The sequence below is a fragment of the Chionomys nivalis genome, chromosome 11 (assembly GCF_950005125.1).
Source record: "Chionomys nivalis chromosome 11, mChiNiv1.1, whole genome shotgun sequence".
NCBI lineage: Eukaryota > Metazoa > Chordata > Mammalia > Rodentia > Cricetidae > Chionomys > Chionomys nivalis.
Window position 1 is genome coordinate 62,069,372 of NC_080096.1, and position 25,926 is coordinate 62,095,297.

At 42.7% G+C, this 25,926-nt stretch overlaps 1 protein-coding gene across 1 annotated transcript in view; it reads left to right on the forward strand.

Moving 5' to 3' along the window:
* The first annotated feature begins 229 nt into the window (after positions 1–229).
* The window catches only part of Frem1 (FRAS1 related extracellular matrix 1), a 126,918-nt gene continuing 101,221 nt past the window's right edge, over positions 230–25,926 (forward strand). Inside the window, exons 1-10 of the mRNA XM_057784576.1 lie at positions 230–579; positions 4,555–4,649; positions 6,877–7,178; positions 8,076–8,087; positions 8,727–8,911; positions 15,109–15,432; positions 16,648–16,756; positions 19,154–19,285; positions 22,599–22,943; positions 23,738–23,880. Coding sequence (XP_057640559.1) covers positions 328–579; positions 4,555–4,649; positions 6,877–7,178; positions 8,076–8,087; positions 8,727–8,911; positions 15,109–15,432; positions 16,648–16,756; positions 19,154–19,285; positions 22,599–22,943; positions 23,738–23,880 — 1,899 coding nt within the window. The 5' untranslated portion in view covers positions 230–327. The remainder of the gene's footprint in view (positions 580–4,554; positions 4,650–6,876; positions 7,179–8,075; positions 8,088–8,726; positions 8,912–15,108; positions 15,433–16,647; positions 16,757–19,153; positions 19,286–22,598; positions 22,944–23,737; positions 23,881–25,926) is intronic.

Here is a 25,926-nt window from a genome sequence, read left to right on the forward strand (position 1 = left end):
GCTCCTTAACTAACTGCACAAACCTTCGGTCTCTCTCCTTTTCCTCCAACCTCTTCTCCCGTTTGCAGGATTAGAAAAGCACTTGGGAGGCACATTAATCTTGCCAGCGTTGTCAGGAGTGATCAGCGAGTTTTATTAAAAAGCCCAGATTGCCTGAAAGGCCTCCTTGTCTGAGTCTGAGTGGAAGGGGCATGGTAAGATCTTGGGGCATGCTATCGGGACCCCTGGTCTCGCCCCCTGGACTGCCAGCTGACACTCTGGAAGGAAGTACAGGAGTCCTGCTCTGCTGAGCAGATTGTACCTGCAGACAGAACTGGCCCCGGCATCATGAACTCTTCAGATTGTCCTGGACCCAGGGTCCTGCTGTTCTTACTGCTCCGGCTGCTTCTGCTGCACCTGGACCTGGCCAACTCCACCTTCATCAGCATCAACCGGGGCCTGCGGGTGATGAAGGGCAGCTCTGCCTTCCTGTCTGGAGATCATCTGAAGTTTGCCATCCCCAAAGAGAAGGATGCCTGTAGAGTGGAGGTGGTGATGAATGAACCGATAACCCAGAGGGTTGGGAAACTCACGCCACAGGTAGGTAACATTCCACTTCTGTTCTGAATGTGTGTGTGTGTGTGTGTGTGAGCAAAGTGTGGGAAGTCGGAGGCATAGTTAAAGGGTCTCTTAAGCCATCATTATGAGTATTGTATCATCTTTGAAACCAAGGAATTAAAAGGCACAGGCATGGGATCTCTTCTCTTTTCTTAAAGAGGTGGAACGTATTTTTGACTGCTTTGAAGATTATATTTATTTGTATGTGTAGACAAGGGCATGCCACAAAGCGCTTGTGTGGGTTAAAGAACGACTTTTAGGAGTCGGTTCTCTCCTTGAAATGGAGATTGAGCAGGCCATTGAGCTCGGTGGCCAATGCCTTTACCGTCTGAGTTGTCGCTCCAGCCCTGGTTTTGAATATTCTCGACTGGATTCATATAATGAGCCTGTCACTGGTGTGTTCTAGTCTGAATTATACTAGCATATTGCAGGAAACAAGGGTTCAGCTCATACAGATGTGTGCACACCTTTTCTTAACAATACACAGTTACCAGTAAACCTTCCCAGTGTCCCCTCTCATCGCAGAGAATTTCCAGGTCTTACCAGGTGCTTGACCCTAGAGAGTAACTAGTAATTCAGCAGGGGAAAAAGAGAGCGTAAGGAAATTATAGGTTTCTTGGTCTCTTATTTTAGGGGAGAGGGGAGAAAGAAGGGGGAAAGAGAAAGATTGAGCTAGAGAGATTGAAAAGAGATTAAAAGAGAAAGAGAGATATCGAGAGTCAGACTGTAGTGAGTGGTTGCTTGGAGGGTGTGCTGTGACTACCCTTCCAGGGTTATTCTGGGTCCAATTTTCTCACTCATTGCAAGTGAAGCGTCTTTAGAGGAGATAGCGAGACGTCTAGACTGATTTCTTAGTTGGATCCTGTTCATTTTGAGACATTTTTAAGGTCATACTCAGGCCCCATAATAACAAAAGGAAATCATGATGACCTTTTCATCATGTGAATATGAGTCTCACAGAGTAAGACCTTCAGGTCATCTGTGTATCAAACTTTCTCTGATTCTAAGACAAAAATCTAGTTATCACGAAGATATGTGCATCAGAGACAACAAAACGCTCAACTAGATTAGGAGATCCTTGACTGTTCAGGAACACCTCCAAGTGCGCTTGTCATCTAGTGTCTGCTGATAATTTGGAAAAGGCCCCATCTGGTACTGGATGTGCATGCGTGTTTTCCTAGGAGTAAATACGACACAGCAAATGGATTTGCAGCCTCTCAAGTGGACATGTGATGTGACCTCTACCTTCTAAACTTTATTTCACAGTAGCCTATTAGATCGCCAACCTTCGTTACTGCTTTCCTGTGTGTCATAGATATGTCTATAGAAACACCATTTCTCTCCATTTTTTACAATCTAATTTTAAATTCTGATAATTTCAGGAAAGATAAGATTCCCAGGTCAAGTCTCATTTGAGGAAAATTTATGCTTGTTTTAAATCCAGAGTGGTTCAACCCTGCCCAGGGATTTACTTAGTATGAGTTTTTGAATTAAGCGTGGCTGAGTGCATAAGTGCATATGTACACACACACACACACACACACACACACAGCTAAACAAACAATACTCCTTAATAGAGCTTATGAGGAAGCTGCGAGCTAAGCTTATGTGAACGCATTCGTAGCAAGACCATTGTATTAACAGCACCCTGCTGTGTAATGAAGAGTTTGGTGGGATTTGCACAGAAATGTTTTGTTCAACATCTGTTCAATCAGTGTTTTCATTTCATTACTGAAGTTTGTCTTAGAACCAACAGGTTCATTCCCGTTGTGTGTTTGGAAAGCCACTTGTGTGGGTTCCTGCTAGGGCCTTCTGTCTCATTTACCTCCTGGATAGCCACTTAGACAGATCAATGGCTCTCAGATTCCAGGGCAAGACTTCTCCACCCCCAGCATGTCACACCTAGACCAGATGAAAACGTTTTCTGGGTGGAAAAAAAAATCACCTTGGTTTAGTGCTGAGCTTGCTGGTTTTGAATCTGAAATACAGCATTAAGAAAACATCTCTAGTTTGAACCACTTCACTGTCATTAAAGTGAGTAATGAGTCAGGAATGTGTGACAATTTAATTATAAATTGTAATTGAAAAGCAGTTGAAGTGGAAAAAAACAAAGCTAGACAGTAATTAGAAAAGGATTTAGCTCTCCTTTGTTTTAGTTGGTAAATTTATGGTCAATCATGGTTGTCGCCTTTTATAAAAGGAAAACGTATTAGGAAACACGGAACAGATGTTTCTCTTAACAAAGCAGATTGTCTCTTTATTACCATGACTATTCGTCAACGATATGGGAAGGGCTTCTCTTTATCTTCTTCCTGGTTGTCAATTCAAAAGAGGACTAGGAACTCATTCCGACTAGTGAGAATGTCTTCCTAGGGTGGGTTATGTTGTCTAGAAATGTTTGAGGCTGTAAAAGGTCCTACGAATATCGTACAGTGATATGTGGATGCGCACAGGATGTTTCTCAGGACTTTGCCACCTTGGGCAGGGCAGGGCAGGGCAGGGCAAGGCAGGGCAAGACTGTGACTAGGGTCTTAAAACAAAAAGCCAGGTCCTAATATAAAATAGTCATTTCTTAATGATTATGAATGAGGTGATGTGGTTTAATTACAACTTTATTGAAGGAGAGTAAATTATTTTTGGTTCTCATCAGCCATTTGTTTTTTTTTCTGCTGTAACTATCAAAGCTGTCATTTGCAAGAGTGTGAGAAGCAACTATAGGTCCTGTTTGACTCTCATCAACACAGCAGTGAACACAGCCAGTGTCTCCATCTTTGAACATAAAGACTTTAGTTGAAAAAGAAAAAACAAAAGGCACACAGAGCAACGTGTCTGTGGGTGGGCAAATGTGTTATCTAGACACACAGAAAGACCTCTCGAATTCAATTGCCCTAAGTTCCTGAAGGGGATAAATATGCTTTTTGATGAATAGCAGACATTTACAAAGCATTATAGTTTATAGACACAGAGTGATTTAGAGAAGTGACATCCATTAGTTTGTTTCACCTGTTTAGATTATCATAATTTATACATAAAACAAGACACAATTATGAATAAGATGATGCATGGCTATAGGGTTAGAGAAGAAGGGGTTGCTGGTAAAAAGATGCCTGTACCCACACCACCAATAGAACATAGACGCTCCCTTGCCTTCTCCCTCTTTCCCCTCCCCCAAACCCTTTCCTCTTACTTTCTCCCCACTCCTCCTCCTCCTCCTTCTTTCGTTTTTTCTTTTGAGACAGAGTCTTCCTAGATATCCTAGGCTGGTGTAAACAGGACTTTTGGAAAGAAGCTATGTCTGCAAAGACTAGTTGATAAGACTGGTCGACTGATTAAAACTTCAGTGATGTTGAGAGGTTGGGATGTTGCTGGTCCAGAGACTAAATAGCGATTCCTTGCCCAGTTTCATGTGAGAACTAACATCCTGAGACCAATAGATAACAACCTTTCAAAATCTATTAACTGAGCAGACTACTGGCTTCTACCAACCCCAAAGTTAAACTGTCATCAGATAACATCTGAGGCAAACAGAACAAAAGAAAATCTTCCCCTATCTTGCTATAACCACCTCTCTGTCTCATGATCTTTTCGTAAAACTAGTTTCCTAGTTTGTAAAACTAGGAAAATGCTTCTCCATTAGAACATGGATTTAGGATAACCCAGATCTGCATTCTCAGGCCATGGCTACTCAGAATGGCTCCAGAATAAATTACCTCCTATTCTCTTTAAGGAGTTCTGTTTTGTTTGTTGGTTTCTCACTGACACTGGTCTTGGACTCACTGTGGAACCCAAGCTGAGTTTGAGTTTATGATGCACCTTCCCTTGTCAGCTTCCCAAGTTGATTGCAAGTGTGTGTCCACACAACCAGCCAGAACACAGTTCTTCAGGCCATACTACAGGGCTAGAGAAATAAAGTTTCGCATTGGTTTTCTCAGACATGTTCTTCTTCATGCGAACTAGGTCTTTGATTGCCATTTCCTTCCCAACGAAGTGCAGTATGCTCACAATGGATGCCCAATTCTTGATGAAGATTCTGTGAAGCTTAGACTCTACAGGTAAGTAGCATAGAAAGCCATCTTATTATTTATCTTATTTTATTTTTGCCTGTAAGTCATGTCCTGTACTTCCTGGGCATTTTCTACAAGTATATTTATCGCAAGGGAATTGTTAGACTCCAGTAAGAAAGCAGTCAACAGAAACTGGAGAGCTGAGTGAGTGGGGAACAATTGCATCCAGTCTTCAATGCATTTGTCTCTTCTTCCTTGCGACTTTCTACAGGTTGCTTGTTTCCCTCCAGTCTTAAGCAGAACTTCCTATTACTCCAGCCCATTGCTTAACTTTGATAGTTCAACCCTTTGTTGCGGTGAAAACTACAAATACAGGTTCCTTATGAGAATCGGATAGATATTTATTATAAAATTGAATGAAGCCCTTCTGTTTGATTGCCAGTTGCTTAGTTATAGGAAATGCAGTATTTTCCACTTCTAAATATCAAATAACACAAGTGCGTTTACAATCAATGATGAAATTAAACATTCCTTAAATGGAGTGAGAGGTAGTTTATTTTGGACCCATTTGACTACTGATGGCATGACTACATAATCCTGTAAAACACCTCCAACCTCTGTACACAAGAGAAAACCCATGCTTACAAAAGCTTATATGAAATGTTAATAGTAAAGCCTTATTCATAATAGCTAAAAGGTTGAAGGAATTGAACTGATAAATGATATAACTGCACAATGAATATTAACCACAAAACTAGTTAAGTCCTGATTTGTACAATGTGAATTAACCCTAAAAACATTATCCCAGTGAAAGCAGCCATCCACAAAAGAAGTATTATATGGTTCCATTTATATGAAATATTTTAATGGGTGGTCTATAGAACCAGAAAGTAGATTAGCGGCTGCCAAAAGCTGAAGGAGGGGCAATCAGGGAGCCACTAGAGTTGCAATCACCAAAAGAAAGTCACCAACAAAATGCTGTGCTCAAGACGTGAAATGACACCAAGGCTTCCCTAGGAAGCTACAACAGCAATACAAAGGGGCGTTTGATCTTTCCAAACTTCAGAGTCAAACCAGCTTCAAACAGCCTGCCAGGGAAGATTTGGAAAGGGCTCATCCCAGGAGGGTTAAAGGAGCTGCCATGCCTTGGTCTTGAGGGTCTTTGAAATAGAGCTCTCAGAAGGGCTGGAGGCAAGGGATCAGGGAGCAGTTGATTCTGCCGAAATCTCCTCTTCAGCCTCTTTGTCAAGCTTTTTGACTTCTCTCTGCCTTTGTTTCCTCATTGGTGAAAGGGGATGGACAATACCCACTGCAGGTTCCTATGCAGTTGGGGCAGAGGCCTTATTAAAACACCTGGGCCAAATTACAAACGTGTCAGTTCAGAGCTGCACCTGTCAGGGTGCACATCATACCTGACCTCTCTCTCTTCTGCAGCGTGACAGTCCATCTTCAGTCTGCAAATGTCCCAGAACAGAATCACTGGGACCAAAACAATTACTCTTTTAGTTTACACGGCAGGTGATGAGCTGAACACCCAAATTAGACTTAAAGACCTATCCGTTCAGTGGCATTTCTGAAGAACAGGGGTTCTTGACACGAAACACTTCTTCACTCCTAAATTGAAGCTCCACCCATAAACTGTATAGCCCTTAAACTCTTCTATTATGCACATGCTAGAAGAGAGACTCTGATCTCAGTGGTCATTAGATACTAGGATGGATGGTGAGTTTGAGAGCAGGATGGAAAACAGATCATTAAGGAGGAAAGCGGCAAGGAAAAGCGTGGACTCAAAGGTAGAGATGGAGCCTTGGAAACAGAGGCCAAAAGTCGAGGAAGAAATGGAACCAAACCCCGCCCAAAGTTCATATTTTGTGATGGACAATTTTTGTTCTTAATTTGGTTTGGCCTTGATTGTCTTTGAAATAGGTTCTCCCTAAATTGTGTGGGCTAGCCTCAAATGCAATCTTTATCCCAGGCTGTCCTCAAACTGCTAGTAAAACTGGCCAGTGAGTTTTATTAAAAAGCCCAGATTGCCTGAGAGGCCTCCTTGTCTGAGTCTGAGTGGAAGGGGCATGGTAAGATAGGTATACTGTCAGGACCCCTAGTCTTACCTTCTAGACTGTGAGTGGATACTCTGGGCAGAAGTGCCTCAGCTGGGATTGGAGGCATACATCACCAGACCCTGCTCGTGGAGGGCTGTCTTTAAGATGAGTGTACAAGTCTCAGAAGAATCTGAGCACCGACCAATAAGCCCTTTACCCTGTTCTCTCTCCAGATTTACTGACACAGACACCTTCATGGAAACCTTTCTCTTGCGAGTCCATCTTGTGGAACCAGACTGTAACATCATCCGCCTGAGCAGCAGTGTGCTGGAGGTGACTGAATTCTACGGATTGTCCCAAGCCATTGATAAGAACTTGCTCCAGTTTGACTATGATAGGACAGCCAACTTGGACTGCACCATCAGACTGGACCCAGTGGGCACTCATCTGCCAGCCCACGGCAAGCTGGTTCTGCTGAATCATAAGCCGGAGGGACCTCGTGGAGATCAGCCACACAGCTTTTTTTCGGAGACCCGTATGTACTTCTTCATAGTTAAGGTTACTAAAACTGACTAAAATGGCTGTAAATGCTAATTCTGCACTGTGATGAAGAGTTGTGCTTAACAAATATAGGATTTTAGCTTGTTGAAAATGTAAGTTAGGGCTAGTGAGATGGCTCGGTAGGTAAAGGTCCTTGTCACCACCTTGATCTGTTCAATGCCTGTAACCCACGTGGTGTTAGGAGAGAGCCTACACCTCCAAATCATCCTCTGATCTCCAAACTTAAACTATGACACCAATTCTTTGGGAACACACACACACACACACACCAGTGGGATGGTTTTGTAGATGAGGGCCTTGGCCTCCAAGCCTGCTGCCCAGAATTTGATCATCAGGCCTACATGGTGGAGGGAGAAAACTGATTTCCCCCAAATAAATAAAATTAAAATATGACTTAAAACACATTCAAACTACAAAAGAAAAATGTAGGTTAGTTAAGGCTGTGGATTTGGAGACAGAATCAGAAATACCTGGGTTTGCTGTCTGTTTTTTTTCTTTATTAATTTAGTTATCAATGGGTTTAACCCTCCGTCAGGTTGGAAAAGAGAACAGCTCTCTGTCGAGCTGTATAAAGATGGAGTAAGGACATAGTTTGCTTAGCACAGGTCTGGTACATTACAGTGCCCATGACTTTCCAGTTACGATTATGGGAATAACAGCAGTATTGAGAGTGGATTGTTCTTTACTGAGAATTACTGGGTTGTGTTCTAGTGAAGACTGTAGGCAGCAGCCACGGTTGAAATCCAGGATGATGATTGAACTGAATTTATTTAGTTACTGTATTTTTCAGTGTTCCATGTGTTAGTCAGTACATTTTGAACATTTTGAACGCCTTCTATCTGCATAGTAGTATGCTAGCAATTGTGGGAAGACCTAGAGGCAGGTATAGTATTGCCTGGGATTTTGGACAGAAGCTCACAGCTAAAGTTGAGCATTGGTCATGTCATTGTGTTACCACAAGCACTGGGTAAGAAGCAGAGTAGCTGTTTCCTGTATTATGGAAAGAAGAGTCCCTGAGCACCATTCCCCCAGCAGGAGTGAAATACAGCAGGGAGAGACAGACTCTTAAAGACAGTTATGGGTTCAAAAACGGGCTGTTTAAAGGATCCAGAGGAGGGCTAAAGGGGGGTTGCTAAGAAGACCAACCAGGACTGGGGAGGTGGGATTTCTGTGGGCATACAGACAGTCCACATGAGGTTGTATAATGTAGAAGGAAATGCTGGCTGGGCTGTGAAGTTCACAGTGAGCCATGGGCATATTTGTCAGAGATATTAAATACCACAAAACAACTCTTTGTTTTTTCTTCAGTCTGTCTTTAGGTGGACAACTGGTCAACTTTATTTTTTTCTTGTAAATGATTTTATGATCTCTCAGAACAGTGACAGTCTAGTCATGAAGAAACGTGTATGTTTAAGAGTCCTGGGGCAGTGAGTGAAGCTACATCCAAGGCAGGAGCATGGCTTTGGGTTTGTACGGTCACTGTGTTCAGGTGATTGTCTCAATGCGGTGCTGTGCATTCTAGAGCTAAAGTGTCCAGGTGGAAGCTGTGCCCTGGGACTGCAGGAAGTGGGGAGTCTGAGAACGAGTTGTGAGGAGTTCCTGATGATGGGGCTTCGCTACCAACACACACGCCCCCCTTCGCCCAATGTCGATTATATTGCCATCCAGCTGGATCTCACGGACAGAAGGAGTAAAACCATGTACAAGGTAGAGTTTGGAGCTACGCATTGGTGTCCTTAGCTGGTTCGTTGGAAAGCACTTCCAGGGGGTACCCATGCTGGTGTCTATTCAGAGGAGTTACTGCACTATTGAGGGTTCAACCTCAGGCTTGTGGGGTGTGCCTGGAAGTGCTTCAACCAGCAGCTTAGGCATGTAAAATTAGCATGTAGTTTCTGTCGTTGTTTCTTCTGTAGCTCTACAGCATGAGGAAGGGACTGGGGCTGTTTACATGCTAACTGTCTTCCACCTACAGTCAATGTGTATATATGTATATAAGAATATACAGGGAATGTGTATGTGTGAGTGCAAGCACACATATGCATTGAGGATTGAACCTGAAGCCTTGTGTATGGTAAGAGTGGACTCGGCCACATCCTACACCTTAGCCCCTCTTCAGCATTGTTTATGGGTTGACCCTTTGTAAATTGCCTTTCTCCAAAGTTCCTTTATTTCTCCTTGACATCAAGGCATCTGCTCTGTAAGTTCCCAAGGTACTGAGAGGCAAAACAGTCTAGTTTCATTTCGTATCTGCAGTGGAGTGAATCACCTGTGCTTTTGAGACGTTGGGACAGAGGTCTGGGTCCCCGAGGGGAGGGGTTGCCAAAGGCTCCTCCATCTCTCTGTCTTCATTTTCCTTGCCCTCCTCCTTTCAGCTTCACACTGAAATGATGACTCAAAGTGGATGCCTTCTTATGAAATATTTAGTACGCTACTCTAATGTTCACGTAGTCTGCAGTTTGTTAGGAAAACTGGGGACATAGTGTCCTGCGGATGCAGCCCAGGTTCATGCCAATATGAGGCCATCCAGGGTGACTTTGGGTAAGACCTCCAGCATTACTCTGTGCCTTCCCACTAGCGTTTCTCTGAATAAGCCCAGTCTAGTGGTGAGTATCGTTACCCAAGAAATGGGTGATTCCATAAATGATCAGAAAATGATGAAACAGGACTACAGAATCTTATGGTTGAGACATGGAAATAAAACTTAGATGGAGTGTTGCCTAATTCATCAGCCAAATCAGCCAGGGAGCTTTGCAAAGGACAGGTTTCCCTGTCTGTTGCTAGCAGTTATGAATGTTGGTGCCTAGACTGCCTGGGTTCAGACATTTAGTTAATATCCACCTGACTGTGGACCGTACGTCTCATTTTCTTCACCTTAAATGAGGGTATTGGAACCTAACTCTTAGTAACTGAGGGGGTTAAATGAGACAACCCTTATAAAGTGTTTGCCACAGAGCTTGGCACATGGTAACCATATGCATATCAATGCTAAACAGCCATCAACAGAAAGAACTTGTGGTCAGCCAGGTTGGGAATAATAGTGTAGCCCAGCCTCCTGTTCATAGCGGTGGCCTTGTTATTTATGTATGGTTGTCTTATGGCTGACAGATCAAAACTGCACTCCACTGCGCCAACACATATTGTCTGTTTGCTTTGTTAAAAGACTTTCATTACCAATGACTTTTTACCTCCATTAAAAATGTGAGCTATTTTTCTTTTCTTTCTGATTGATTTTTTTTATAATTATTCCCTTACCATGTCAAAGGCTTTATTTGTGTGTTTAGGTCAGTTTCATCTTTAGAAGGTCATGTCCTTCTAAACAAACTTCTTAGGATTTTTTTTTAATTTGGACAAATCTCAAAACATGTTCATTTGTAAATAAATATGAGGGCAGTGTTCACACTGGAAAAAAAGCATTAAAAATACAGGAAAAGAAGAAGAAAATCAACCTGATTTTATTGATAGCCATTCTCTTACAGACAGACACACAGTGAGAACCACAGGCCCCAGGGCTCATGTTGTTTCGTGGCATCGCCTTCTCTGTGAAGCCGTGAAGCTTGTCCTTTGGCTGCTTTTGTGGCTGTGCATTGTTGCCGATGGACTAAATGCCCACTCACTCATAATTTTCTCTTCTACGTTAATGAATTACTTATTATCAGTACTGGGGATTGCACGGAGGCGCTCACGAGTGCTAGGCAAGTGCTCTACCCCGAGAGACACCCACAGCCCAGTTTCTGCTACGCTTTTAGCGGTCGTTCTCTCTACATTTCTCTTTAACACCTAAGGTAAGTTTATCACACAGCTTTTCTGCAGCCAAATCTGCAGAGCTATTTGTTAGAAGTGTGCACTAGCTCCCATGGATTGTAGAAGATCCTTCTGTTGTGTAAATGATCCACAGGCTAACTTTTTGTCCATTTCCCGCTTCTTAGCTGGTACCATGGTGCTCTAAGTGAAAGTCTTGGCACCACTCACCTTTAGACTTCCCTTGGTCATTCTTGCCTCATTTTCGATTCCAGATCAATAATAAAGTAGGTTACATTTAAAGCCTTTAAGTTGTTTGTTTAAATCAACATTAGATTAAAACTAGAAATTCTTTGAGGAGTTGGCATGTGAGAACCTTACCATGCCGAGTCTTCTCATACAGAACATCTCTCTTTCCGCTGGACAAACATCATTCTACGTGTGGATGGGAAAGAGACTTCCCTCTGTGTGAGTCAAGCACACTTATCAAATCCAGTCCGATGAGTTCTTGTGAAACTACCAGGAACAGAATCTTTTCCTCTCATGGTGTCTTTTCATTGGCGATTGGTGGTAAATAGGAACACAACTTTTTGGTATAATTTTCTTTTATCTGGCTTCTTTCCTAAATTCAATTATTTTAAGAAATTTTCGATTCTCTGGGATTCAAAAGACCATAATTATATCTTTACTAATGATGATAATTTGGGCCTTTCTTTTCCTGTAATTATTCCTTTTACTTCTGCTCTCTTCCCCACGAGTTTGACCAGAACAATATAATGCTGCTTATAGGCATTTTTTTTTGTCTCAGTTAGTCTGTCTATTTCAGCTGTACACATTGTCCTTTTAAATGCTTCTTGCCTTGATTCCATCTATTTGAAATGAATGTGGCCATGCTAGTTCCTTCACACATTATAAATTTGGGTTACACTTTTACTTCCAATCTTTCTATGAAACCCAAGTGTCTTTTATGTGAGGTCTACATTACTGGACATTTTCTTGCCATTTGAGATTTTTTTTCTTGATTAAGGAAATATAAAATATAGTAATAATGGATATATGTGGATTTTTTCTATCATCTTTTATATATATATATATATTCTTGTCAGTAAAAAGGAAATGTCTCCTAGCATGTGCAAAGTCTTAGATTTGATTCTCAGTATAACACACACACTGCACACACATACGTCTTACAGAATATATTTCATTTGACCTAAATTTACATATTTGAAAGTTCTTTCTTTCCTTTTACTTCACACTTTGTTTAAATTTATTTTTTTTATTTTTTGCCTTTTTTTTTTTTGGTTTTTCAAGACAGGGTTTCTCTGTGGTTTTGGAGCCTGTCCTGGAACTAGCTCTGTAGACCAGGCAGGTCTCGAATTCACAGAGATCCGCCTGCCTCTGCCTCCCAAGTGCTGGGATTAAAGGCGTGCGCCACCACCGCCCGGCTTTGTTTAAATTTAAAAGTATTCTAAGAGCTGGAGCTGTTCACTTAGTGTTAGGGTGCTTTTCTAGCATGCACAGGTGTGGGTCTGAACCCCAGCACAAAAGGAAAGCAAACAAATATTCTTTAACTTATATTGATCTTATTTTAAATTCAGACTTACAGAGGGCTCTTTTGACTGCTTCCTATGTGTGGTGAAAATTGTTCTGGCAGTTTCCGGGCTCTATTAGCACCGTTGGCAATTTCATTTCTAATGTGAGGCTATCAGGTTTTCTTATTTCTTACACAATCTGTCTTTTTAGTAAGTAAGTACTATGGACATATGTATCCTTTTTGTCTTTTTTGACATTTTAAAGAATATATTTATTGCCCAACTGTGGTGGTACATGCCTTTAATCCCAGTACTAGGCAGAGACAGGCAGATCTCTGCAAATCTGAGTCCAGTTTGGTCTACAAAGTGAGTTCCAGGGGGAAGAAAAATGGAGGAAGAATGCATTTATTTAGATTTTAGCTCTAAACTTAATTGGCCTCAGTGTTGAGTCTTAGCCCTTTAAAACCAAGATTTATCTTTCCAGTTATTTTCCAGCACCATGCCATGTCCCTGTGGCATCCCAGAATGTTGCTTCTCATCATTCAGCCATGGGAAAAGGGAGCTGACTCCTCTGCTTCTCTTTTGAGAACCTCCTCTTTCCAATGTTGCTGACCAGTTTCTGGACCTTTGGCTGGTACTTGGACTGGGGGATTAAGAGAGGGTACCGCAGAGGCAGATCTTACGTGCTCAGGAACTAATAGAAAATGATTTCATGCTCTTTGAGCTTGCCAAATGTTTCAAGTTGCTTTGTTGTCTTGGGGAAATTTCCCAATTTCTCTGGAAAACTCCATCACAGAACCTCTCCCTCTATCCCAGAAGGGAGGGTTCATTCCTCCGTAGCCTGAGCTACCCCTGGCAATGCTTTCTGCAGTCAGTAGACTATGGTTTATTTCTCTAGGTTAATGGCACTAGATTTCTGACTTCTGACTTCCCCATAGATCAGGATCCAGGATGACCCCAGAGCCTGTCCTCTGTCCCATGTGGCATGGGAACACTCACATGTCACTTGCTGACATACACAAGGACAGGTTGAATCTAAACAATATCTCTAACTCCTAAATCTCTCTATCTTCCCACGTATAAATGGAAATTCTGGACTCCCAAGTATTAAATGAGTGTAGCCACCATTATTCTGCTTCTGGCAATCTAACTTCCTAAGGGGTGGGCCTTGGAGCAGCTCTCTGCATGCCTCGCCTGTACAGTGTAAGGCTCTACGAGGAACATTCTCTCCTGATGCCTGAGGCAAGGGGTGTGGTATTATCCCTGCCTCAGCCTTCATGTGTTTGGGGGGCTTGGCTGGGGAGTCAGCTCAGCATCCTTCTCCCCAGATGAGTCTTCCCTATCTTTCTTGATACTTTTGTTTTCTATAGTGAATGAGAGTGTTCCAGAGTCTGGAGTCAACAGACTCACATACATTTTGAATACAGCGCCTTTCTTACCTTTGAAACCTGATGTCTCCTATTTGTTTGTTTGTTTATTTATTTATTATGAGCTCCAGTTGAGACTGATGCAGGATGTCATCTGTCAGTCTTTCCGCTAAGAACTACTGAAGAAAATCTTGTCTGAACATTCTCTCCTTACTCCAGGACCCGTTTCCGGAGTTCTGATGTGTGGGACACTTTTGATGTTGATCGATCACTGAGCCTGCTTCTCTCAGCAGTGGGTCACATCAGTCCCATGATAGCAAAGCTCAGGCTCATCCTTCCCATACCCGTCACTGAGACCTCAGTGTCATGGTGCCCTTTTCTGAGGGTAGAAGATCTCTCTCTCATGAGTCTCTCATTTGGGGAGGATGCCTTTCTGGTGTCGGTGGTCACTCACAGTTCCCTTGTTTTGTTAGGCAACTGGACAATCCCCTCCAATTGCACAGGTACCCAGGGATGAAGACAGAGACCCTTCTCCCCTCGCCTCTCCCTGCCATCTTTGAAACCACACGACCTGAGGAGGTTACTGGTGTCTGTGCCAGACACTGCCTGCTGCTTTACTTCCATGGTTTCATTTCATACGTAGGAGTCTCGAGTTTCCATTTATAGGGGAGAGGAACATGGGATATAGGAATTGTGGAACTGCTCTAACATACAGATAACAAGTACTGAAGGTGCAAGCCAGGCTAGGCAGAGAGCTCGGCAGTGAAGAACACTCTCTCTCCTTGCACCCACATTGTGGCTCACAACAACTTGTGTCTCCAGTGCCAGGTGCCGTCTTCTGTCCTCCGTGGGCTCCTGAATGAATGTGATGCCTGTGCTCAGGCACACATGTTGCATGTACACACACACACATGTGCACACACATGCGTGCCCACACATGCACACACACACGTATATGCACACACATAATCAATCACACACAGAGATTTTTCTGATACTAAAACAGGTGCTCCGTTCCAAATCTTTTGTGCACACTGGAGTCACCAGGAGGCTCTCATTGCTAATTTTCTAGTTTCCTTCTTGGAAGAATTAAGTGAACATCTGGAGGTAGTCGCTGGTGGGCATCAGGTGATTCTACATGTACCTGGGGGTCACAGCTGGGCCATCCTCTGGGCTGCAGCTTCATTGTGTCACGTGACCTTAACCGTGTACATTGCATCTTCACTCATGTCATTCTCTCCTTTTTGTTTTTTCTCTCCTTCAAAAGTCAGAGAGTGCGTGGCTGCCTGTCAACATTAGAGTGGGCATTCCTAACCAGGCCCCCAGGGCTGCTTTCATGGCCATGTTTGTTCTGGAGGTGGACCAATTCATTCTGACCCCCCTGACGACCTCAGTTCTGGACTGTGAAGAAGATGAGACCCCCAAACCCTTGTTAGTGTTCAACATCACTAAGGCCCCGCCCCAGGGCTATGTGACCCACCTGCTGGACCATACTAGAGCCATCTCTTCGTTCACCTGGAAGGATCTAAGTGACGTGCAGGTTGCCTATCAGCCACCAAACAGCAGTTACCCTGAGAGGAGACATTACAAGGTAAGACGGAAGGGAGGGGAGGCATCCAACCTGGTGGATTTCAAATATGTATTTGAAAGCCTGCTTCCATTAGCCCCTGAGCCTGCTATTATTTTCAGTGTCGCAGAGGAGGCTTGATTTTGCAAGTCACAGGGCTGCCTGAACAGATACCGGCCTGACAGATTGAGGAAAAATATTTTATCTTGGTGAGCAGCAGGCTTGGTTCCAGTCATGTTGAAATCCGGTGGTCTTCATGTGACCGTAGCTCTCAGTTGTCCAGAGAGATCAGAAGTGCACAATGGAGTTATAGTCCTGAGGGCCATGGGAATAATGGAGACAGGAGATTGCTGACTGTTAGCCTAGCTCCAGGTTCAGTAAGACACCCTGTCCCAGGGGAATAGACAGAGTAGGACACAAAACACCCTCCTCTGGTCTCTGTGCACACCCAGGCTGGTACCCCTGAAGTGTCCATATTCCACATATACCGTATTCTTACATACACACACACATAAAAATAATACATAGTAACACTAAAGTGTACGTTTCAAAATAGTTAGTAGAGAGGATTTGTATGTTCCCTATATCGGGAAATGATATGTCCAAGAGCTGAATATAGATAAGCCAATAACCCTGATCTGATTAGGACACAGTGTGTAGACATGCGTATCTGTGTGTATACTACACCTCACAAATATGTACAATTGTGATCAACTAAAGAATTAAAAAACAAAAACCAAAGGCAGTATCTAGGCATGAAATGAATGACCTAACAAAAATAAGTTACTTTCTATAATAAATGGTTAGTGAAATGGTTCATAATAGCCTCACAATGGATTGTATTTAAGTGAAATTTCTAGAAAGAGCCATGATATAGGGACATAAAAGAGATATTGGTGCTTGGGCAGGCTGAGTGGTAAGGAGGGGAACAGTAGCAGGCATGGGGACCTTTGGTGCAATGGAAAAGTGGTTCCCTCAGAGGTGGTTGTGCAGCTTGGTCAAATTATGTCTATTTAAAAGGGTGTTTATATGATATGATTTTTTTCAATTGGTTATAAAATTAATTTTAAAAATAAGGTTAAATTTAAAACAATAGAGAACAACAACACCAAATCTGGATCCATTTTTGCCTCGTGTGTGTGTGTGTGTGTGCGCGCGTGCATGTGTGTAGCCCAGAACTCATGGGACTTTAAGCCCGACTTGTCTGTGCGCAGCTCATGTGAATTTGTTCATTTCCAGCTGGAGGTGGAGGTGTACGACTTCTTCTTTGAGAGGAGCGCCCCCATCACGGTCCACATCTCCATCAGAACAGCGGACACGAATGCACCCCGGGTGTCCTGGAATACAGGTGTGGGTGTGGTCCTGAGGGAAGCACAAGGAAGTGCACGGGTCAAGAAAAATGCTTTTATTCCACTCCACGAGGCAGTGGACACCCAGACAGACCAAGAAGAGCAGGCAGTTATCCCTGTTCTGCGTTTTCCCAGTAGCTGGTGAGAAATTGAAATCCAGCATCCTTGAATCCTCCAGCTACCTTCCTTCTTTGCGAGAGACACCATAAAAGTGTCCCCATTCCAACGGAAAGGAATAAGAGAGCGGCTGCTTGTGATATTGACTGAGAGCAGAGACCAGAGAGAAGAGGCCTCTGGCTCAGAGTTTGCAGAGGAGTGGGAGCTAGGAGCAGCCAGGAACCCGTTCCCTGGTCCTATTTTTTGTTGGGTTGCATGGAAACCAAAATAAGTAAATAGTAGCTAAGCAGCTTAAAAAAAAAAAAAGGCCTTTACACTGCCACTCAAGTCCAAGTAGACTGAATGCAATTTATTTATTCAGATCAGATACAAATGTGGAATGCAGCGGCATCAATGATGTTCACAGCATATTTTCACGCAGTGCAGTAGGTCATGTTAAGAGGGATATCCGTGTCTGATTTCACTTCTAAGCTTAGGCATATAATTCTGGCTGTTCAGGGGTAATGAGAGAAATGAAGGAATTGGTCAACCAAAGTTGAGTATCAATGCTACACTTGTGTAGGTTACTGTGTTTTAGTGAGGAGATGATGCTCACATGCATCAAGGGAGCACAGGTCTGGGTCTGGTTGCTGGAGACATTACAATCCTTTTGAAAATGAATTTTTACTTATTATGAACATGGTTTATGCTATTATTGAAAAGTCAGAAGATATATTAAATAGAAGGATAGCTTCATTTCCGCACTATATATAATATGAACATTATTACTGTTAGCATTTTGATGTGTCGGTTGGCTTTTGGTTTTCTTGGATGCTCCTCTGATGTATCCCATGATGTCGTGCATGTGTGTGCTGTGTGTGCACATGTCACTTCAAAACCCCTACGTCCGAACCAGGGAGCTCATTTGTATATGCCTGTCTTTCTCTTTTCGCCATCCTCCCTCTCTCCCTAGCTCCCCCCCCCCCCCCCCGCTTTTAGGCCCCCTTTCTCTCTTCCTCCCTTCCCTTCCTCTTCACACTTCTTCCTTTCTGTTTTATTTTTTCTTTTCTTACATTCATAGCTGCTTTAGTCCAATTTCCCCGGGAAATGGACTTTGAGGTACATCCTATCCTGAAAAGGAAGGGAGGGTGTTAGTCTTCTCTCTCTGTGACAAATATCCAAGACATAGCTTATAAAGAGGACAGGTGAGCACAGGTCTAGAAATCCAGTCCACCGTTAGTTATCCCCATTGCTTTGGGGCTGAGATGACCCGGCCCATCTTGGCAGGAGCTTGTGGGGAAGTGAAGCTGCTCACCTCAGGGCCAGGAAGCAAAAAGACAGGGTGGGGAAGGGGCTGAATTCCCCAATCACCTTCAAGGGCATGCACATAATAACTTAAGATCTGCCCCCAGGTCCTGTCTGCTAAAAGCACTGTTACCTGACTCATTATCGCCACCCTGGAGACCACGCCTGTAAGATGTGGGCCTTTTGGAGACATTTCACAGTCCAAGCTACAGCAGGCGATATGGCTGAGCTGGTCACAACTTTTTAGTGATATATAGATCACTCTGTCGTTCTGGTGTCTTCATGAAGACACAGCCACTGTATCCGAGAAGAGTTTGAGGTGAATGAGCAAAGAGTGAGCTGTCTGTCAATTCCCAGTTCTACCGAGAGATAAGAATGTCTAATGGTGACGCAGGCCTTCGTGCAGAGTCCGTGTTTTCCCTATTAACAGTGATTAAGACTCTACCGACTTCCTCTGGTGTTCTGTGTCTGAGTGGAGGTTTTATTTCGTCCCTTTAGCTGCATACATCCGTCTCTAATTAGAGTTTATACTAATGTATGTCCTATTTCACGTAGCACTAAGTGTTCTACAGCGGACATTCTTAAACGTTGCCAGGTACAGTAGCTCTATATAAGGATATTGAAGTACTGTGGACTCCACACCCCACGGGGTATATATGTTCTCCTAAGTCATATGTAAAACCCCTTCTAACTCTTGTCTTTTTAAATCACATGGGTGTAATCTCTAATAAGTTCCCTGTGGAATCATTTAAATCAGGGACCTCTGTGAGCTTATCTTCTGCCTTTTTCCTTCAGCTGTTAGTTTCTGGAATCGTCGTGGTTCTTAAGGAATCAATTGTCAGACTGAAAGTAGAGCTCAGTTTACTAAAATCACAAGCTGTATTCAAGTTTTGTGAAGAGCATTTGAAGATACAACTTTGAGATAGATTTATGAGTGAAATCTTATTAACCTTAAGCAGATACGTTGGAGGACATGTTTCTGTCTTTTCTTGTAGGTCTGAATCTCCTCGAGGGGCAGTCTCGGGCCATCACTTGGGAGCAGTTTCAGATCGTTGACAATGATGACATTGGTGCTGTGCAGTTGGCCGCCATTGGTGGCCTGCAGCATGGACGGCTTACAGTAAGAGGTCAATGATTTACCTGTTCAACCCACCGTTGAATCCAGGCACTGTTTTCTCCCAAAGTAAATCACATCACGGGGCTAGGGAGATAACTCCGTCGGTGACATGCTTCCTGCACAAGTGTGAACAACTGGGCTAAGTCCTCAGAGCTGACAAAAGCCTGTGAGGTGACTCAGGCTTTTAATCCCAGTCCTGGGGCTTCCTAGTCAACCAGCCTAGCCAAATCCGGGCGCTCCAGATCTCAGTGGCAGATCCTCCTCAATCTATCAACCAACAAATCAATCAATCAATCAATGGAAGGAGCTAGAAAGATGACTCAGTGGGTAAGAGCTCTAATTGCTCTTGGGAACCCAGGTTTGATTCCCAGTATTTACACAGTGGCTCACAGCTGCCGGTAGCTCCTGTTTCCAGGGGATCTGTTGCTCTGTTTTGACCTTCACAGTGACAAGGCACACATGTGGTGAACAGACATCTATGCAGGCAAAAACATTCACATAATAAAAATAAATAAAGATATAAACATTTAAAAACAATAGCTACAAAAACAAGATGAAAACGGTTAGACAGGTGGCTCAGCTTGTTACAGGCACTGGCTGTTCTTCCAGAAGGCCTGAGTATAATTATAAACATGCACCTGGCAGCTCACAGCCATTGTTAAGCTCCAGGGGCTTCTGACTCCCTCTTTGGGCTTCCACAGGCACCAGGCATGGATGTGGTCGATAAACATATATGCAAGCAAGATACATGTATGCAAAGCATTTAAAAAAATCTTAAAAATAAAAAAAAAAAAAGCATAGGGCCCCTGAGGAACGAGAGTTGAGGATGACCTCTGGCATGTGAACCTCCTCTCATTGTCACATATATGTGTGGATGCTTATCCCTGTGAACACACACACACACACACGCGTATGCATGCACGTACGCATGCACATCATATTTAACAGATGTGTATCACTTCTTGGATGTCTTCCAGACAGAAATCATTACAGTCAGATAATGTGGAGATATTGAATCTCAACTCTGGGGGGTGCTCACATCCATTATGAACTATGTCTTCTGCTTGGTCATTACTCAAGCTTCAGGTTTGCTCAATTGCTTAATAGGTGTCCCCAGTTGGAGGACAAACTATTGCTCTCTCATTTCCCTTTTACAGAGAAATATATTGTAAAACAGGAAAAGAAGCTTTTAAAAATGCTTCAATAATAATGATGCTATTATGTTGTTATTGGTTCCCACAGTGTCAAAGGCAGGAGTCTGTAATGATGAGGATGGTAGATAAGACGGTAATAGCCCTTTAAAAGAAGTGCTCATACCACAGTTTAAGTCTGTTTCTTATAATTCACTAAGAGGATTTAATCCAATTATCCTCTTACTTTGCTTAATGATAACGAAAAGAGAGAATTTTCATTTATCATTGTTTGTAATTGGGAAATTCAGAATTGAAAAGAAACAGATTACAGTTAGTTCTGCCTAATTCCAGGACAGTGGGAGACAGTTGAAAGCTGAGTGGCAGTCAGAACCAGGGGTCAGTCAAAAACCATGCTATTGCGACATCTTCATAACCAGTGTTATTTTCTTCATGGCTTTGGGCCAGGAAAAGATCGAAGGGACAAAGAAGAAGTCGGTCATCTAAGTTTGCAATCCTATACACGTTTTCCAGAAGCCCAGGACAATGACTTGCATGTCTGCTGTAGTAGTCTGTGCACGAAACGAAACTCTGTTTATTAATACTGCATAAGTGGAAATTGAGATGGTAACCCATGATGCAGTGGGTTCTGGAATTAGAGAGGGGAGAAAGTTCTACTAACGTTTATTAACCCTTCCCTCTCTATCAGATACTGAGCTAACCATCCTATATACTTTCGTTCATTTTCCTCTCCTCACCTCTAGGAAGTAAGATGCTATTATTGTTCCCATTTTACAAATGAACAATCTACAATTTTGAAAACTAGGAAGTGAGTAACTATAGCCTTGAACTCTGGTTCTCAAACTTTTGCCTGCACCCACCCTCGGGATGGGACTTTAGAAAAACATAGGCTATTGACTCCCATCCCCAGAATTTCTGATTAAGTAGGCTCAGGGCAGAGGTCAAGAAGTTACATTTCTAATAATTTCCCATTTGGTGTTGATGCCGCTGGTTGGAAAGATTGCTTCCCTAGGTGCTGCCGCCATGTCATGTCAATGACCTGAGAGCTAGCTGATATTTACCAGAGGCTTACTGCTGTTTCAGCCCTCTCAAGTTGCATGGCATATCTACATCCATATTTATTTGTATCTACTTATATCTGGCAGGATTTGCCAGAGGAATGAAACCAATAGGTGCACACAATTATAAAAGGGGAGATTTATTATGGGAATTTGTGCATATGTGTGTGTGTGTGTGTGTGTGTGTGTGTATGTGTGTAGACTGAGAAACCTCATGATGGAGAGAACTATCCTTTATGTCCAGAGTAATTCAGTTCTAGGCCAAGGCTTGAGAACTAGGGTAGTGTTGAAATAATTCTTGGTCCAGTCCAAGGTTAAAACCCTGGGAAACAAGGTGGGTGACTCTCAGAGAGATGTACATGTAAGGGCCAAAGGCCCAAAGTCTGAGGGTAGGGAGAAGATGACAGGGGTGGGGGTAGATAGGTAGATGATAGACATATGAATGGATGAATGGATGGATGGATGGATGGATGGATTATGATGGATGGATAGATGGATAGAGTGCTCATCCTTCCTCTGCATTTTTGTCTTAGGTCCATAACTGTCTATCTCTTAGTTGACTCCTAAAATTAACTCTAATATTATTTTCACGGTTACACAGAGTCTCAAATACTTGTCTTAAGTCCACACAGCTGGTAGGTGGGAGAAGCAATGCTCAACACCAGATGCGGCATCCTATTGCTCCCTAAGCTGCACCGTCAAGACTGTCCTTGACTTTCTCTCACCCTTGACTTCTGCTCACTAATGTGCGTACAGCCTACAGACTGTCCTTGACTTCCGCTCCTAAGCTGCACAGTCTACAGACTGTCCTTGACTTCCGCTCCTAAGCTGCACAGTCTACAGACTGTCCTTGACTTCCGCTCCTAAGCTGCACAGTCTACAGACTGTCCTTGACTTTTTTTGACTATGTTTTTGGTTTTGGTTTTACATTTTGAGGATGTCATAGCGACTACTCTACATGTGTTTGACTTAGAACATTTCTAGTTTACGATGGTTTGGGGCATCTGTCTTACCACCGCTTCCCGCAGCCCACTGTCCTGTCATCATCCTCCCTCAGCCGTAGCCTCTGCTCCCTCCCTTGATCACCCAGTACCACATCTGCTCTCTTCCTCAGAGGGGAAAGGATTTCTCTTCACTGTGGCCGATCTTCAGGCTGGAGTCGTTCGCTATCATCATGATGACAGTGACTCTACCAAAGACTTCGTGGCTTTCAGGATATTTGATGGCCAACACAGCAGCCATCACAAGTTTCCTATCAACATCTTGCCTAAAGATGACAGTCCCCCAGTCCTCATAACCAATGTTGTTATTGAACTAGAAGAGGGGCAGACCGTCTTGATCCAAGGGTCCATGCTGAGAGCTTCAGACGCGGACTCCAGTGATGACTACATCTTCTTTAACATCACAAGGTTCCCACAGGCTGGGGAGATCATGAAGAAGCCAGGGCCAGGACTGGTAGGTAAGTTCTAGAGAAGTAATATAGTTTGAATGTAATTGAATCTTTCTTAAGGAACTTTGCATTGTGGTCAAATTTGTGTAAGATTAGACAGCACATTTATGAAGCAGAATATTTCCCATCTCATGCAGTAGAAATTTAACACTCACATTAAGTCAACCTATGACCTAAGGTTGTACATCTAGAAAGTTCTGGTGCTAAGCCTCAAGATAATCATCACACTATTAGAAGTTAAGTCAGCTAAGAAAGGCAATAGAATAAATAGGTGAGCCGGGCAGTGGTGGCGCACGCCTTTAATCCCAGCACTTGGGAGGCAGAGGCAGTCAGATCTCTGTGAGTTCGAGACCAGCCTGGTCTACAAGAGCTAGTTCCAGGACAGGCTCCAAAACCACAGAGAAACCCTGTCTCGAAAAACCCAAAAAAAAAAAAAAAAAAAAAAAAAAAAGAATAAATAGGTGGGATGGGAGAGATCTGGTTTATCCTAGGTGGTTACTTGAATAGTTTCATTAATATATTTGTCTCCATTTCAGTGCCAGGAATTTGACAATGTGGATCAAATAAGGAGGCTTTTTTTAGTGTCTTTGAAATAAAAACTCTTCATTGGAAATATTTTTTCCATTGTTAATCTCCACATTGAGATAGGGCAATATTAATCCTTTGTTCTACATTTTGTTAAACATACTTAATGCAAATCCTTGGCTATATACAACACACTAGCAGAGAAGATGCTGGGAGGTATGTTCAGTTTCACTGGGCCCCAACACCTAAAACTGTGTGGTATTTTGTGGCCCCATTAGGGTATCCTGTCCCTGGCTTCCTTCAGAGAGACCTGTTCAGTGGAATCATTTACTATCGTCACTTTGGTGGAGAAATCTTTGGAGATTCTTTTGAATTTGTCCTGTGGGACAGCCATGAACCTCCGAATCTCTCAGGGCCACAGGTGAGAGACTGTTTCAGAGCATCTTCCCAAAGTTGTATGCTCCTAATGTGTATTAGCTCTAAGAGGTCTTAATATATATATATTCAGGTTTTGAGATTCAAAGTAATGGATTGGGCAAAAATAAGCATGCCTCCCCCTCCCAGTATTATGCCCACACTTTTCTAAAGCACTTTGCAAGTTTGTTCTGCATGGATACTGTTTCTAAGGTTACTTAGCTAGTACATGCATAGACAACCTCACAAATCTGCTCACTTCTCAACACCCAAGAAGACAGTTTTTAAAGATAGTGTTTAAATTGCAGAGTCGAGGGGGAGACTTCTCTGAATTGCCTCCTGTTTTCAACACTAGCTAATCAACCTCCATTCCTCTTCGCTTCTCTTTCAAGCAAGTGATAGGCATTTCCTAATATATTTACTGAGGTAATTGTGACATATTACCTGGAAAACGCTGAGCTTTCAGATACCTGGTAAATACTCGAAATATCAGTGGATTTTATTTGTTGTTTGTAAGATCTCAAATCTGACTAGTGTTAGAGGAGATAATTTAAGTCCACAGTAAGCCGAAATAAGATGAAGCAAACATTATCACATAGAAATCACAGAAGATAGGATCATTGTAGCATACAGACAACTGTAAAAGCCTGGGGAGTCAGGGGTTAAACTTCAAAAGGAGCAATTGAAGTGAAGTGATTATGGATTTTTTATGCTATTATACCTGCTACCTTCAAAGGTAACATTAGCATGGATGCCAGCAAATCGCGAGTCTATTCAAGAAAGAATACAGAAAGTGTGTGTCCTCTTGTAATGGATTCTTAGAATGTCAAAGCCACGGATAGTAGCCAGTGTGCAAAAGACAAGGTTGTACATGTTTGCTGACCTGGGCATACTGAATGGGAGATCTGGAAGAAGGATGCCACAGGGCTTGAAACCTGAAGAACTCAGCGATGTCTTCAGAATAGGATGGGCAAGGAAGTGTAGAACGAACTCTGAATTCATCTGCCCTTTTACGATCACTTTGAAAGTAATCACCCTCATTTCATCCATGTAGTTCGCCTGTCCTCCTGGGCTGAGCCTTTGCAGGCGATTGTGCAAGCTCAGAATGGGAACTGTCAGCAGGATATGTGTCTAAGGGTTCTGTGCATCTGCTCAAGCTGTTGCTAGAACATCGCACCATGTTTAGAAGGCTCTATGTCTTTTTGGACATTGAGATTTCAGGGATTCTTTCTTTTCTTCTTATTAAGCTTTTTAGAAATCATGTTCTTCATACACAAGAAGAAAAATACATATTATAATACAGGCCAAGTTAATCAAAATTCTTGAAACAATTATTTCTAAGTCTGGGCAAGTAAATTAGTCTAAATTCTAAATATCTGTTATAAATTTATTCCATATAATACATGGGTTCACTTATTATGATTTATTTTTATATATTTGTGTGTGATACAAATAAATTTGTGACACACACACACAAATATGTGTACATATGTTTGGGTACTTGTGGAGACCAGACAGAAGAAGGCGTCAGATCTCCTAGATCTGGAGATACATACAGTTGTGAGCTGCCCTGTAGATGCTGCTGGGAACCGAGTCTAGGTCCTCTTCAAAAGCTGTTAACCAATGAGATATCCATCCAGTTCCAGGATATTTTTGTTTGTTTGTTTTGAAGAAAGCCACAATAACACATTTCCCTGCTTCTGTGTTCTTATATTTATGGACTAGGGAAGAGAGACAGAGTAAGAAAGCTACAAAGTTGCCTTGTCTTTATGTAGCGTTTTGTTGGTTTGTTTGGCTCTTAAGCATAGCCGCCCCCTCTGTCTATTGGTAGGTTTCCCAACCAATGATTCAACAATCTGGTGAAAGATAGTAGTTTTTAAGTTGCCTCTGTTCCTCACATACTATTTTACTTGTTTTTCCCTAAGCATATGGACCACTACTATTTACATTATATTTGCATTATCTGATCTATTGCAAGCAATGTGAATATAATTTGAAGTGTACAAAGGGATACATGTAGGCGCTATGCAAATACACCAGCCTTTTATTTAAG